The sequence below is a fragment of the Symphodus melops genome (genome assembly GCF_947650265.1).
Source record: "Symphodus melops genome assembly, chromosome: 11".
In the NCBI taxonomy this organism is placed as follows: Eukaryota; Metazoa; Chordata; class Actinopteri; order Labriformes; family Labridae; genus Symphodus; species Symphodus melops.
Genome location: NC_136701.1, coordinates 13,679,648 through 13,695,976, shown reverse-complemented (window position 1 = coordinate 13,695,976; position 16,329 = coordinate 13,679,648). Strand labels below are relative to the sequence as shown.

Sequence of the window (16,329 nt, the reverse complement as noted above, 5' to 3'; positions counted from 1 at the left end):
GATTAACAGCTTTAAGACATTTTCTGGCTGGCTTGACATTTAAACTTGACACAACTGACACAACTTGACACATTTTCAACTGTTTAAGATAGGATTCATTGATATATTAATAACGCTAGATATATTTTCTAAGTTTCTGGATAGGACCAACCACTGACGGAGGAGTTAGTGTTTATAGACGTAGTGACGATGTTTACATTTTTATTTTGTGCACTTTGCGCTTAACAGTTAAATTTGTTAGGTGCACAAATGTCAGGCTTCTTGTACCTACTGTAAAAAAAAAAACCCAACAAATTTTATAATTAGGCAATTTTTTTTTCTTCAAGTCATGTAAAGAAAGCGATGCATTCTGCGCGCCCCCGCTCAACTCAACGTGCGCGCGGCCGATACCCAATTGCGACCGTTAGCTGTGGTGAGGAGTAAATATCTGACCGACCGGCTGATGAGAAAAGTCACCGTACCACTCACTGCCAGGCTCTCCTATCCAACGATTTGACTCACTGAAGGGGATATCAGAATGAGAATAGGTCAAGGGGTAAGTCAGTGGTTTATACACGCCCCTTTATTTCAGTTTTGACACTTACAAAGACTTGTTATTTTGACGACGAATTGCCTGCAGTGTCTGCGCTCTCCCTCAAAATGGCGGAGCGGCCGAGCAGCTAAGCTAAGTAGTAAAGTTGTCATTCACAAGACCATCAGTCTGCCGGCTGGAAATAACCACACGTGATATTATTCAGATATGCCCAATGTGCTTTGTCTCATATTAACAGCTCAGTACTTCTCGGTCATTGGTCTATTTGTATGAAGACACTTGTTGTTGAAAACTAGCCTAGCATTTGGCTAACGATAGCTGCGTCTATTTATGGGTGAGCTAACGTGCTATGTTAGCCTGTTAGCTAGGAGCTGACAGCTTGCTGCTGCATTTTCCACAATCGAGTAAAAATCGGCCGATGTTGCTTAAAGAGGCCTTACATAGAACTTCATTTTCAATTTAAAGGTATTTATCTTCAAAAGGTTTTTCTTTTGTTTGTGAATATAAATGTTTAACCAGTGTTGTTATATTAGCAACATCTTTATAATAAAACTTAATATCCATCAGACACACATTTTAATGAATAATGTTTTGTCACCAACACGTGTCTATTTTTGTTGACTTCTTGTTTGCATATATCTTTTTGTGTTGTGGTTTTATGACCGTGTGATATATTTAAAAGGTATACTCTGACAGCTCCTGTTCACGTCTACGTTATTTTGCTAAGCTAACATTAGCATTAGGGAAGGGCGTTGCTGAGCCATTGCTGCAACTTTGCCCTTGTGGCCGTCGTAGCTTGGAAATACGTCACTTGAACAGATTTTTAAACACAAACTTATTCTTCAAACACTGTAGAGCACTTTTTCTGCTCTTTTCGGGTGTGTTCGTGCATAGAGGGAGCTCATTAAAGCGTCGCTGCAAAGGTTTGATGAATCACAGTTAGGGTGGAGACCTAGATAGGACCACTACGAAATACTGATGAGGACCCTGGTTTGAGTCGTAAAAATCTGTCTGTGGCTCTGGCTATTTTGAGGCCCAGTGGCTGCTATGGCAAATTATTGAGTGTGAAAGCTCGGATGTAATAACGTCAAATATGTCCCATTTTACAAGTAGATTTACCATCTGAAAGTGTACCACTAACATGCTTTTATATATTATGATACTGTGATTGCCTCAACTTTAGTTTTTTCATACGTGTACATCTGTTTCCTCAATTGATATGTTTACTCTTTATTGTGGAGAATATATTCCAACACCTTTTATTTAAGTTGGAGATCAGAAGTGCACATGTGTTGCATGTTTTGTTTCCCTGACACTGCAGAGTAACTGTCTTCTTTCACATCTAAATCTCGACTGTTGAAATGATGACACATGCAATATGTGTGAGATAAGATGAAGTCACTTTTGAACTGAGTGAATTTAATGTAAAGCAATAAATCCTGTTATGGAGTGACATCACTGATAAAATACAATAAATTAAACTGTTAGTGAAAGGGGGGGAAAAAAGATCTGCCTTCATGTTTGATTTGTAATCAAACATGGCCTGTGGGTTTAGTCAATGCCAGCAGGGACTTGTTTAGCCTGAAGGTCACCCATAATAAGGAACATAGTACATGAGCTTTGCACAAGAATGGCTGAAAACTTCATAACCAACCAGAAGTAATGTCTGCGTCCTTTTCATCACGTCATTGATTAGTCAGTTATTTACATTTGTTGTGCCTGATTTATACTAGTTTTGTAAATCATTCCTGCTTTTAAAGATTCAGTTTGTCACAAGGATTTCCCTTGGGTTTATTGAAATTCTATCTGTTGTCTTAAGTTGAAAGGAAACAATTTTACATATTTGAAGTTTGATTTAAAAAGTTAGTCTTTAGTCTTTCACATCTAAGTCGATTTTGTTTGTATAAAAATCCTTTTTATATAAAAAGAGTTGAGAGCTGACTATGTAATGATGGCCAAAGAAAAGTATCTCCACGTGGCTCTTAGGTTGGTAGTTTCTCTTCTGTGTTTGTATATCAGATTTCTCAGCTGTGTTAAGTCGCTTTAGCTAAAAACACCAATTTCCGGATGTTTCACAATAAAAGCACTACAGGGACACATAAACAGGGACCTATTATTGTGGAAAAACTACAGATAAAGTGTTTTCATTGTCTAATTAACTCTGTTTTAGCAGAGGTACAATTAGCAGGGATCTTCTATAATGCTATCTGGAGTTACAGAAAAAAGGCTAAGTGGCCATGCAATATTTCTTCTACGATTACTCGTTTAATCCCCAGAAGCATTTTTCTGATAGAATAGAAGCCAAAACATTAAGTGTCGTTTTTATCCCAAACCTAGGCTGTGAGTAGTAGTAAATAGATTTACCAGTAAAAAAAAAACTCATTTCATTTGATTCATTGTATTACACAGTTCTCACTCATTAGCAGAGTGCTTATATGGACTACAACAAGCCTTCCCAAACATCGATATCCGACCCAAAAATACCACATTGGTTGGGTCCTATTAAGTGGTATAAAGGTCCAATCTTAATGTTCGTCATGGATGCCCTGATAAATATCAGGTTAGGTTTAAACTCTTGATGAGTACCTCATGAAATGTTCTGGCTGATTTTGAAATCAGGTAGCATTTTAAAATTCTGAAATATATTTGCGCCAGACTATAATCGAGGTTAAGTTAACTAATCAGTTCATAAGGACATAGTGGATACTCTTACCAGCCTCAAGGTTCTAAACTAAAATAACTAAAACATGTTGTTTCTTCATGGCATGCATGTTGACATCTCGAAGCAAAAGTGACACAAAAACATTAATTTAATCCTGCAGCCTGTTGTGAAGTTGTTGGTTACAAAACTCAGGGAAATCTCAAAAGTCAACGAACAACATAAACATATAAATCAAGTATAGCCTCTGTTAAAGTATCTATCAGTCATGACTGTTTACAATGAGTAACAAGTCCGAGTCCCACCAGCTGTACTGTTGTTGGAGCTGTGTTCACATGGACGGGACGGCCTTGTGTATAAAGCTGTCTAAGTCGAGGACTAGATGAAAGAAGAATAGCACAGCCTACTCATTGCTTATGTGGATGCTATGTTAAGTCTTTAGATCGCAGTCATTTTGTGTTTATGTTCAATATGAAGCTATGAGTTAGCCAAAGTGTGCTAACTGCAGGACAGAGGCAACTGCAGCTCGAGCAAAGGACCATTTTGTCTGTCGCTTGTGTTTAGTTTTGGTGTGTTCTAACTGACAACTCCATGTAAACTCGAGTAGAGCGGTGTTGGAGGTGTGCCGCTGTAGGAGAACGGAGGTGTGGCTAAACAGCAGTTTGTTTTGGTTTCATGCTGCTGCTCATGGGCTGCTCATCTACTGCATGAAAGAGTCATACGCCACTTTCATTAGACTCACAGGAGAGGAAGCAGGCTGTAATTGAATGACTAGACTTTTATTTGGATGACAGCAGTGCTTATTGAAAGCCTTGTATTAAATATAAGTGACCCTACCCCAACGGCCCTAAAGGTCAAAAACAGGGCAAATTCAAGGCAGAATTTAACCCAGAAGCAGCTCAGTCACCAAAAAGATGTGTTGGTCTCTAAGGCTTCCTGACATGTTCTTTACTATAAAACCAATCAAAAGAGGATCAATACTGGTATGATGGTCAAATAGATGAATAAGCGGGGGGCTTTTTTCAGTCAGAGGCCAACTTAGATGGACTCTAATGCAGAGACCATTTGAAAAACTTCTTATTTGGTCTAAGCCAATCTGATCCAGCCAAACATAATACCCCATTAAGTCAATAAAATGTAGTAAAATACATGCATGTAAAACACAAACACAGGATAGTATTTTGGCCTGTAAAAATGATGCTGGGCCTGCCACCTTGGCTGGTGAGTCAAAAAGTACATTTCAGACCCTGTGTGTTTGTGTGTGTGTGAGTTTATGTAGATAATAGAACAAGAGAACGGTCTCTCTGAGTCATGTTTACAGTGAGTGAGAAGCTCAAGTCCCACTGTGTTGTTGTCAGAGCCGTGTTTACATAGAAAGGGGGTTTGGATGTTTGTCATTTGAGGAGAGTGAAGCCTCCAGTTTAGGGATGGATTGGTTAAACAGCACTTTTTATTTGGATAAATGCTGGTGCTCAATTGCGACAACTACTGGATCCAAAAGTTTCACATTCTTCTTTTAGTAATTTGATTATTGCGCTGTAAGTAATGCTTCTCGCTTAATAACCTGTATATTCTCAAATGCTAATTGCATTAAGGGAAGACATTTTTGGATGGTGGCTCTTGCTAAAATATTTTGTCATCAATTTGGCAAGTCCAACAAGATATACAACTGCTCTTTTCTTTGACTATTAGATCCAAACACTAAAGTTCAGTATTTGGGTAACACATAGATTTAGGTAGCCTGCCGCAAAACCGCTTTTTGCACGGCCTATTTTAAAAAAACACGGCCTTGAAATTATTGCACGGCTTGACGTAGGCCGTGCAAATATCTACATTTAATAGACGTGCTTACTACACAGGTTTCTATACGGTGCGCTAAATATCTGATTAGGCTACATTCTAATTCTGGCAAAGAATATGTTTGTCGAATACCGGTACTGAAAAGCTTAAACCCGATCCCGTTTACGTTTCTACAGCCACCCGTGCCCTATTTGGTAGACGGCGTGTCAGCCAGATGATGATAGCCGGTATGTAAATAGCGTCATATGATAGCAGCTAACCGCTGACAGCTAACCGCTAACTAATAAATTCAACAAAGGAGAAAAACTTTACACAAACAAAACCAACGAAGAAGACATCCAGCAGTTCATCCACTTTGTCATTGGCATGTGACTGTTTATTACAAGAACTCAATCCAGCTTTGTTTCAGAGAAGGCTGTGAGCGGCGAGGACAAATACAGACGTAAACAATCAGCTGTGTATTACAGTCAATGCTTTAAACACGGCGGAGTTTTGTTTACCGACGTAACACGGGAAGTGACGATTTTTTTCAACCAATCAACGGACTGCAGTGTTTAGCTCCACCTTTTCGGGTCAGCGCCACATTCGAATATGCTGACAGATGATTGACTTATCAAGGTCTAGGGATCTATTATTACTGGATGACACATGTAATATTATGAATTTATTTGTTTGTTTTTTAAAGAAAGTGCAGAGAGAAGTAGTGGGCCAACAAAGGGGTTAGACAACATGAACCAAGTGAGTCAAATGATGAAGGGGTGTGTCAGGGCAGGGGCTGTACAGTAAATCAACATTATCAAGCTTGGGAAAACTAAAATGTGAAAACTAAAATGTGTAACAATGCATCTTATTGAACAGAATGCACAATTTAGAGACTTATTCAGTTTTCTTCAAAACCAGTGTGTTAGGGAGCACATAACCTCCGCTCCGCCGTGCCGCGCCGCCGTGAGTGACACTGAAAAAAATTTGCACCCCCTGTATTTTTTTTTGCACCCCCTGTTTTCCCATTTCTGCCTAAATCACTGGGGTAACATAGCTCCTGAAATTGATGTGGAGCAAAGAGCTCGTGAGACTTTTTTAAGTTTTCAGAAACGAAAGGAGCACAAATTCCACATGCAGCTGGACTCAGGTTTTCACAGAGTCACTCCTCTCTTAACTTAATAACAGTTTTGGTAAAGTACAGACACTGGTTATCAGATACAGTTCCACAACAGGGAAGTTTAGTTTTTCCTGTATTTGCAAATTGGCCAATACCAGTAGCTGTGTATTATACAAAAAACGACTGTATAATACTAACCCTGTATAGAACTTGACTACAATTATTGTTGTATGGCCGGATTTCAGTTAAACTGTATTTCAAACAGATAATGAAAGCCATGTAATCCTATTTTATCATCTACGTTGGCAGACAGTCATAACTGAAAAAAAGTACACGATAAATAAATCTTGAAATGAACAACAGTTTTCCTACAGTACATGTCTAACCTCACTGTCGCTGATTGCTATTGTAAAAAATATATCTAAAAATGAGTTTGTATATGCAGCTGTAAACAGTACCAGTGGGGGTTTTTAAGTCGAAAAAAAAGAAGTGATAGCCAGTGGAAGAATCATTTTGGACAGCCAATAAATATTGGTATTGACTAGTGTGCACACACTTCCAGGTCCTGCTTTCTATGTTAAAAATATTTCTGGTACTGAATTCTCTTCAGAAAAGCTTGACCCATAAGATTATTCAGACGAGTCAAAGTCAAGCACTTGAAGTAAGGTGACATTTTGGACTCTCTGCTGTAATAATGAAACTTGTCTGCATGTTTTAGTCTTTCGCCGAACATATTTATAAATGTCTCACTGAACACACATGAACTGACGCATATTAAGACAGGATTGCAAATCGCTGTTTCTGTCTCGTTTGTTTGGGCAAATTAAGTTGAAGCTATACTTTCATTTTAGAAGAGGTGGACTGAGTTATCAGATGATTTCAAAGGCTGTAAACAAACTCCCTCTACATCATTTCCCTTGATAAGCTCTCTACATAGCAGAACCTTGAACCCTTCCTCCTTTATGACTCTGACTGTATTCCAATTGTTCCACACCAAGGACAGATAATAGTACATTTACCTTTCAATATGATAACAAAGGACTCTGGCTTAACCTGAAATAAGTTCTGACTAAAACCAGACCTGATGCCTCTGTCTCTGTTTATTTTGTTTTGTGTTGATGCTCAGTGCGTATAGTCAGTACTCTAGTCTTACTTATGTAATAGTTTGGAGGTATGTCTTTCTGGTTAAATGGCTATTTTTGAACCATGCTGAGCGGCTAAAATCACTAGCTCCCTTCTGTCAGCTTCAGGCACTCATCATGTTTGCAGGCAGGAAAAGCTAAATCTTTCTCGACACGTTGCTGGCTTCATGTTTTGTCGTGTGCTGTTGCTTTTATGCTTACACTGAAAGGAAATGCTCAACTTCCCATCGGCAAAGAAACGTATGTCAAAAAAGTTACAACTAATTAATTTTCCAGAATTCACCTTTGTGTTAAGAAGCCATCCAATGTGAAAATGGATGAAATTGATGTTAAAAACAATAAAGGGGTTAGGACGGCTTGCCGTTTAGGTCCTCTCTCAATGTCTGGGGTTAATCCTGTTAGCTAACGTCCAGTCTCTCCTTTACATTGCACTTTCAGCTTTATGGAGGACTGTGGTCTCTATCACTTGGAAATACACACAGACGCACACACACAGACTCTTGGTTGTCTGGTCTAGTCCTTAAGAAGCTTAGTGCTATTGTGGCCCCAGGTGCCAGCCGTGCTAAAGCTCAGGAATTGAATTCTCTTATTAGCCTCACAATCCCTGAGTGGAGTGTTTTGATTTGTCAGCTTTTTGCTGATCTGTGCTCTTTTATCATTACTGTTTAATTTCCCCCAAATGTGTGTTTAAAAAAAACAAAAAAACCTATTTTTGGGAGTTGTGTTCAGAATCTCAATCTTTACATAAATTAATTTTTCCCCACCTCTCTATGAACCTGCAGTATGATGTGTAACTTTGCACAGTCCAATAAAGTGTTCAACTGTGGTAGGGCTGGGAAATCAAATTTTTAAGATGTGTTGATATAGTCTCGAACAAGATATAGGACTATATTCAAATGTGCCAGTTGACCTCTCTCTCCTCAGACTGTCCCTCTTCACCCTGTCCTGCCTATTTCCCTCTGAGCCAAATTCAAAAATGGCCTTAATCACAGAATACACTGCTTGCTAGCCTACTACTGAAACGTCTGTTTCTTTTTGTGTGAAGACTTTAGCTGTACAGCAAGGTGCTGATGTCGCTGCTCCGGGCAGCCAATCCTAGACTAGGTGGGGCGCCAGGTTGACAAAGATGCAGATGCTTGTCGGCAGATGATCACAGAGAAAATGAATTTTATTGGGCCATATGTTCTGGAATTTGCAGCTGAGAATTTGATAATTTAAAAAAAAAAACTGACTGACTGATGTGATGTGCTTTGTTTTTGTTACAATCGCTCCTCTATTGTTGGATTCCACTTGTTTTTTGATTGCTAAAAAATCTAATAAAATTACAATTTCTGATAGCGAATTACAATACTTGGATCGCAATACTTCAGAATCACAATATAAATTGAATCAGCACCCCAGAATCTGAACAAAAGCTTTTTGTACCAGCCCTCGTTTTCTATTAATGATGCGGAACACTCATGCAAAGTGCTGTAAACATAGCTGAAAAAAAAGGAACATGCGCTCCACCTGGGCTGTGGAAATGGATGAGAAACTGGTGGAGTTATGGAGAGAGCTAGAATGCATCTGTGTGTCCTCCCCTTTGTACCACAATAGAGAAAGAAATTGCCGCAGAGTTTGTTTTCCCAGGGATGTCCACAGTGAGGCGGGCCGAATTCTCTGCTGATGACCGCAGCAGTCTCTGTCCACCTTTTATCCTTGTACACTCTTTCGTGGTTCAAAGAGGAGGATGCTCCGCTATGTGCCACAGAAGAGTGGAGGGGCCTGGGAATACAATCTGTTTGAGCTGCTGACACGTTGTTTTTGGAAATGAGAGGGGTGTCAGACATTCTTCTTTTAAAAGCGTGTTGCCGTCTTCTTGCTTACGTCGTTATTGCAAACCTTCATTCGTGAAGCTCGCCTGTTTATTTTTTCCGTCATTTGTACAAGTGCATAAACAGAACTTAAATGCAGAAACGCATTTAAATCAATGTTTAGCATTGTGTGAAAAATGTGCCTGTTAAATACCTAAAATATTTCGGAGAAGACACAAGACAAGTTCATTATTATAAATGGTGCAGATAATGCACAAATGTGTGCATGGTAATTTCCTCCTTTGCTTATCTCATCCCTGAGGGATGTTTGAACAGGGGGGTGTCAAAAATCTCTCAAGATGCCTTTTCCATGACTCCCCACAACCACTGGAAGTGAACATAATTTAGTCTATCTTATGTATTTGCTCTAACTGAACCATGAGGCGTAACTGCCTCTGACTGTTAACTTGAGAGAGAAGATAAGAAAAGTCAAGATAAGAATTGATTCTTTTTAGCGACTTTTCTTTTTTGCATTGTGAAACGGGTTTATAGATAAAGAAAATATCTGTTTTCAGCTCTTTTGCTCTTCTTAACCCACTTCTCTGTCCATCCTCAGGTGATGGGTACGTCTGATTACTGAGTGAGATACGAGCCTGTGAATACCCGTTGGAGCCTTGTCCCAAACCTTGATTGACAGCAGTGTCTCCATTTCAACTCCCTCTGCGTGGCACACTCACCGCCAACACCGCGACTCTGAAGGAAAGACACCGCTGAGGGGTTAGGCGCCTCCCCATCGCAGACTTCCCGGGCAGACCCCTTCAGCACATCACCTCGCCATCACCTCCCCTAGAGGGAGAGAACAGCAGCCAGCATGGTGCTGTCACAGAGACAAAGAGATGAACTGTGAGTGCCTGGATGTAAATGTGTGGGTGTGCTGGCTGATTATATATGCAAACAAGAGCAGACGTGTACACAAACACACCTGTAGTGCTCAAGAATTGGTGCACTTGCATTATATTTTGGCCTTTAAGGGGAATATATCAAATTCTGACTCCAGGAATGTGAATGTAGAATGAATGCTTTTTTTTTTTAAGTGTCTTGACAGAAACCAGTCTTATAGAAGATTTTAATGCAGATGTTGTGTGAGAGTGCATTCTTCTACAAGACTGTTGTTATTGAGGAAATGTGAGAAGACTGGAACTTCAAGGTGCTCCACTTGATAGCTACTTAGTGAATATTTCATAACCCACATGACAGGACCAAAGAAGTGAGGGGGATGGGAGAGGACCAAAATGATTGGTTGCTGGGAGCAGACATGCACACGCTCACACACACACACACACACACACGCACAAGCACATGCACACACACCCCAGTCCAGACAGTGAAAGTCGTCTCGCTTAAATTCTCTATACAGGTCTTGTCAGTCATTGACTGTAGCCTGTGGTTTTTGCTGATGAGTTTAAAAAGATGTCTTAGTATTGGGGTGGATATCATATTGCCAGGGAAGGCCTCGTGTTCAGTATGTGTGTGACAGATCATTTTTATCAGGGTTACCATTAACAGCCAGTCAAAGAAGTTCTCAAGCTGTAGCCTAAATTTAGCAACACTACTCATGAAATATTCAGTTCAGTTCATGAAAGAACTTTTCCATTCATTTATGTAACTGTGTCTGTGTGTATTTATGTGCTGATCTGTGTGTGTGCGTGTGTTTAAGGTTGTGTTTTTTTATTTGTGTGTGCTTGTGGTTGCCCTGCCCTTGCAGCGTCCATCATCTGTTCTCTCTTTGCGGAAAGGCTCGGTTGCTATAGCAGCACAACACAGATTCACAGTGATTCCCTCTTCATGCTGGCATTCTTCACTTCAACGTTTTTTTATTTTCATGGAACTTGAAGTGACCGGAGCACATTTAAGGTTGAACTGAGAAACTTGAATCCCTGTGCTCATACCTGTCAGACAGGGTGTGGCGTCCTTTCTTTTAAAGGGGAACAAGCACTGCTGCTGGTGAGGTGGAGCCTCACTACTGAAACTCTCAAACATCCATTTTATCCCACCTTTTGCAGAAACCGAGCTATAGCTGACTATCTCCGTTCCAATGGATACGAAGAGGCCTATTCCACCTTCAAGAAAGAGGCAGAGTTAGATATGGTAAGACAGTGAGTTCACACAAATGTGCAAAAGACATGACAAAATTGCAGAAGGAACAAAAATATCTGGGTTTTTTTTTGTTTTTTTCTCTCTTCACAGAATGAAGAGGTAGATAAGAAGTATGCAGGGCTTTTGGAAAAGAAATGGACCTCAGTTATCAGATTACAGAAGAAGGTAAGAGACCGTGCATTTCATATTTACTGGAGACGTCGGCTGCATCCTGTATGTGAGGTCGATTGTTGCACTTCTTATGTTCAAACTGAGAATCGTACGCTTTGAAATGATGTGTCATGCTCATACCGGTGGCCATGTTCCATAAACCATCCAGAAAACAGTAAACATAAGGACAGCTTCATTTTCACTTGTATTTGCTGCTATTTCTTAGGTTATGGAGTTGGAGTCGAAGTTGAACGAGGCGAAGGAAGAGATGACACACGGAGGACCTGTGGGTCAGAAGAGAGACCCGAAGGAGTGGATCCCCCGTCCCCCAGAGAGATATGCACTGAGCGGGCACCGTGCTCCGGTCACACGTGTCATTTTCCACCCTGTCTTCTCTGTAATGGTCACAGCTTCAGAGGATGCTACTATCAAGGTGTGTGGCTGTTTTTTTTAACAACACGGTTTGCACACTGAACTGCCACTGTTCACATTATGGATCTTATCCTACTCCGTTTTGGTTTAGACTATAGACTTCTGTATGTCTGTGGCTGATGACAAAATGTAAGAACTACCATCAATCTTTTCTAATACAATCCACTTCATGAAAACAGACTGATAGTTTCTTGCAGGAGAATGAAATTGATGGCCTCTTCACACAAGTGTAAAATCGTGAAGCGTTGCTGCACGAGCAAACAGAGCATGTGACCGCTCAGATCAAAGCTGTACTGCAGATCTGACGCCTTTCTCCCTTTTTTTATCCCTTTGCCCCACCTCCTCCCTCTCCCTCCCCTCCCTGCTTCCTCTCCTTCCTCACTCAGATTTTTTTTTTTTCTGCTTTGTCACTGCCCATCGATGTGGAGATGGTTTACTGCTACTGTTGTCTCTGACAACCCTCCCAGATAAAAGCACCAAACATGCAAATGTGTTTGTTATTAAACCGACACCTGTTTACAAGCCTTCTCATAGATTAAATGTCAGCATTTTGTTGAATATCTGTTGATTCCTTTTAAATCGTATGAAAACAGTTGAGGCTAGAGCTGCACCAATTGCAATTTCATTGTCTGATTCAAATTTTTTTGTGGTCTTAATCGTTGAGACATTTTTTTTTCTTTTTTTTCCCCATATTCCGATTTTCTTTCATGAACATTTTTAATAGACAGCAAAAAAAAAAAAAAAGTCTACAAGAGAGAAAAGAGAGCACACACTGTAAATACAGGCAGTGTGGATACATGGATCCACGAGGGGCAGAGTACTTTCCAGCAAGTGGAGCAATACCATGCTTTTATTTTTAGTCTGTTTTATGTCAACTTAAATGTTTTAGATTGGGGAGGCAAGGACTGAAGTTGCTCACTGTCACTGTCTGCGTCTTTAGGTCTGGGATTATGAGGCAGGAGACTTTGAGCGGACCCTGAAGGGCCACACGGACTCTGTGCAGGACATCTCCTTTGACCAGACAGGGAAGCTGCTGGCTTCATGTTCAGCTGACATGAGCATCAAACTTTGGGACTTTCAAGGGTTTGAGTGCATCCGCACAATGCATGGTAAGAGATGTTTCAAATCTGAATTTTTGTAGAGGAGTTGCATGAGTGTATATCATTCTGAACCTCTTCATCACAGTTTCTGATATGGTTTAATTATTCAAAGAATTTATGTTTTAATCCATCAAATCCTGTAATTTGGATTTTGAGTATTTTCATTTGTGCATTTAATCTCTTTGAATAACTTTTCTGTTGAAGGTCCATCTATTTCATAACTAATGTTTTTGGATACTTTCACCTTTGTTCACTTGATGCTGACTTTGGACCAGTTATGCATGTTAATAAATCAATAAATCCTTTAGCATGAGGGCCTCGGTGTGGGGATCTCATTTGCCTCTTTTTTACATTTTCATGTTTTGGGATCTAGCCCACTTTAAACTCTTTGACTGTGTCATCCAGGCCACGACCACAATGTGTCGTCTGTAGCCATCATGCCAAATGGTGACCACATAGTGTCGGCCTCCAGAGATAAGACCATCAAGATGTGGGAGGTGGCGACTGGGTAAGTGAGCCGGAGTCTTTTCAACTAAAACAACCTGTTGATGTTTTGATGTCATCTTTATAATGTCGACTCCTTTTTTTTTTTTCTTCCAACCTGCAGGTACTGTGTGAAGACATTTGCAGGCCACAGGGAGTGGGTGAGGATGGTGCGTCCCAACCAGGACGGTTCACTGATAGCCAGCTGTTCCAACGACCAGACGGTGCGTGTGTGGGTGGTGGCCTCGAAGGAGTGCAAAGCTGAGTTGCGGGAGCATGAGCATGTGGTGGAGTGTATCTCCTGGGCCCCTGAAAGTGCTCACCCCACCATCCTGGAGGCCACAGGATCAGAGGTAGGTGTTTGTCTCCTGAGGATGTAGGCGCATTCTTTCTATAAAATCAAATGCATTATAATGCAGAGAGGCTTTTGTGAAGACAGTCGCATAGCCAGTAATTGAATTTATCAGTCAAGGTTCCACATCAAATGTTAATGATCCGATTATCACAAACAGCTGAGGATGTTTGAGAACTCAGACACTTATATCTTTCTTCAGTATTGACCTTTCTGAAAAGAAAAACACTTTTTTTGTACACATCATTATCCCGGTCTGCAGCCAACGATGGTTTAGAGTGTCATCGTGCCACACTTTAATAAATTAGCAGTAAGAAGTTTGTTTCTTTAATTTTTTGTTCTTGAATAAAAGTATTGGGGGGGGGGGGACACTGCCGTTTCTTAGTTTGCTGTTTCATACCAAATATACATATTTAGATGAGAAGTTGAATCTTAGCCTTTCATGCAGCCAGTCTCTGCTTTCTATATATTAACAATGATTTATTTTATTTTTTTCTCGCAGAGCAAAAAGAGTGGAAAACCTGGCCCCTTCCTTCTCTCTGGATCTAGAGATAAAACGATTAAGATGTGGGACGTCAGCATTGGCATCTGCCTCATGACTCTGGTGAGCGGTCACAATAACATTCTCCGAGTCCGTGTCCGTGGCACCAACTTGGTGTTTGAAGGGATGGGTGAATAATCAGCCTCATTTGTTCAGGTGGGTCATGACAACTGGGTGCGCGGGGTATTGGTTCACCCTGGAGGAAGATTCATAGTGAGCTGTGCTGATGACAAAACCATTAGGATCTGGGACTACAAGAACAAACGCTGCATGAAGACCCTGTGTGCCCACGAACACTTTGTTACCTCTCTGGGTAAGACACGGTTATTAACGTCGTTCGTATCTCTGTATCATCTTTCATACCGAGCACCTAAACAAATCTTTACATTTTCTTTCAGATTTCCACAAGACTGCTCCTTACGTGGTCACAGGCAGTGTCGATCAGACAGTCAAAGTCTGGGAGTGCCGCTGAGACCCCCCCCCCCTTGTCTCTTACCCTGTCCGGCCCCTTCCCAAGTCTCCAAGCTACTCTAAGACCCCTTCCCTGCCCCACCTCAGCACCTCAGCCCTCCTCCTGTCCATACACCCAGTCCAGCCCCCTCACCTCTCGCACTCCAAACCATAGGTGACCATGGCGCTTTACCTTTTTCCCCGTCCCCTCGCCTCACTAACCTCTCCTTCCTTTCTTCCCTACATCAGTCCAGCCCTATTAAGATGACTATTGTCCTTTTATGTAAATTATTCTGGATGTAGGGTACGCTTAATAAATGTCACGCAATCTCTGACACATAAACACACTCAAAAGATAAGAAGTATTCCTTGCATGGTTAATCAAACAAAAACATTGTATACTGTTAAATTTGCCGAATTTGCATACTGTTGTCATCACTTCCTGTCAGGTCTAAGGGTAAAGATCCTTGTGTGCTGGTGCAGGTGGATTTCGGTTAGCTGACTAACTGCACCTCTTGTTAAAGGGGTTTATTTTTGTGTTTTGCTTGGTTTTACTCCATGCCTCCATTGTTGTGGTCCGTCACGGCGAGGATGGTTCAAAAGAATGTGCGAGGAAAGAAAGCGTGGAAGCTGTCCAGGAGAAATACGATAACAAGTTCAAGAAAATAACTAACCAGGATGCAGCTCCCTAGTCAAATCACAGAAGGTTCTGTGGGGCGAGTGCACGTGTACATGTGTGTATACTTTGTGCGAGTGTGTGTGTGTGTGTTTGTATATTATGACAGGAGAATCTCTCCACTGCCTCTGCTCTGAAGCTCAGAGAAGAGAGGGGAGGCAAAGCTTCTCACCCACTGTGTTCATTCATACTACTTCATCTCTTTTAAGGAAACTTGCTTTCTAGTAGACACTCACAGGACCTTAATGATCCCAAAGCTGCTGATAGCACAGACACACGCCCCATAGCAAAAGTGTGTTTTACAGAGGAAAGAATCTGCTCACCTTTTCTGAGGTTTGTGTGTGTGTGTATGTCTGCCCGGAGAAAATCGCCCAGTGCCCTCTTGCTTGCTATCGCTGCCTTGTTAACCCATTGAGGGCTCCCTCACACGGGATTTTCATTATGCTTTCTGTGGTCTCACTGCTCTCTTTACACACATATACACATACACTCACAATTGCACATACACACACACAGTAAAAGTTGTGTATCAATATATCTGGATGTCATTGTTTGCAACATAATGAAATAAAATTCTGTAAATATAAGTTACCCCTGTGTGTGCTTTGTTTTGAGGATAGGGGATCAAAAGGAGATCTTCACAGGATGTAGCACCACAAGGTGTCATAATGAGGTTAGGAAGAGAAGCAACACCTTCAAGTCTGTCAAACACTAAAAGCATTACATTTTCTCAAGCTTTTAAGAGCAACACAAGCTGTGCTTTCCTGCTTGTCTTTTTCAGCTTGTGAAGCATATTTGCAACCATTCAATCAGTGCAACTATATAATATTTTCCTCATGGTGCTTTAGTTGATATTACTTAATTAAGGGATTAAGCATACAAGATGTATGTATCTAGAGACACTGAAGACCAATAATTTAATTGGATTGTGTGTAAAAAAAAAAAAAAAAAAAAGGATTTTAT

General features: G+C 40.8%; 1 protein-coding gene across 1 annotated transcript; it reads left to right on the top strand.

The window, feature by feature from the left end:
- Positions 1 to 377: 377 nt before the first annotated feature.
- On the top strand, positions 378 to 15,953 carry LOC306831815 (lissencephaly-1 homolog A-like). Its single transcript, XM_079356054.1, has 11 exons — positions 378 to 535; positions 9,642 to 9,928; positions 11,089 to 11,173; positions 11,273 to 11,347; positions 11,559 to 11,765; positions 12,705 to 12,873; positions 13,270 to 13,372; positions 13,472 to 13,700; positions 14,202 to 14,303; positions 14,397 to 14,553; positions 14,639 to 15,953. The coding sequence occupies exons 2-11, from the start codon at positions 9,897 to 9,899 to the stop codon at positions 14,710 to 14,712; spliced, it is 1,233 nt and encodes a 410-aa protein (XP_079212180.1). The 5' UTR covers positions 378 to 535; positions 9,642 to 9,896; the 3' UTR covers positions 14,713 to 15,953.
- The last annotated feature ends 376 nt before the right edge of the window (positions 15,954 to 16,329 follow it).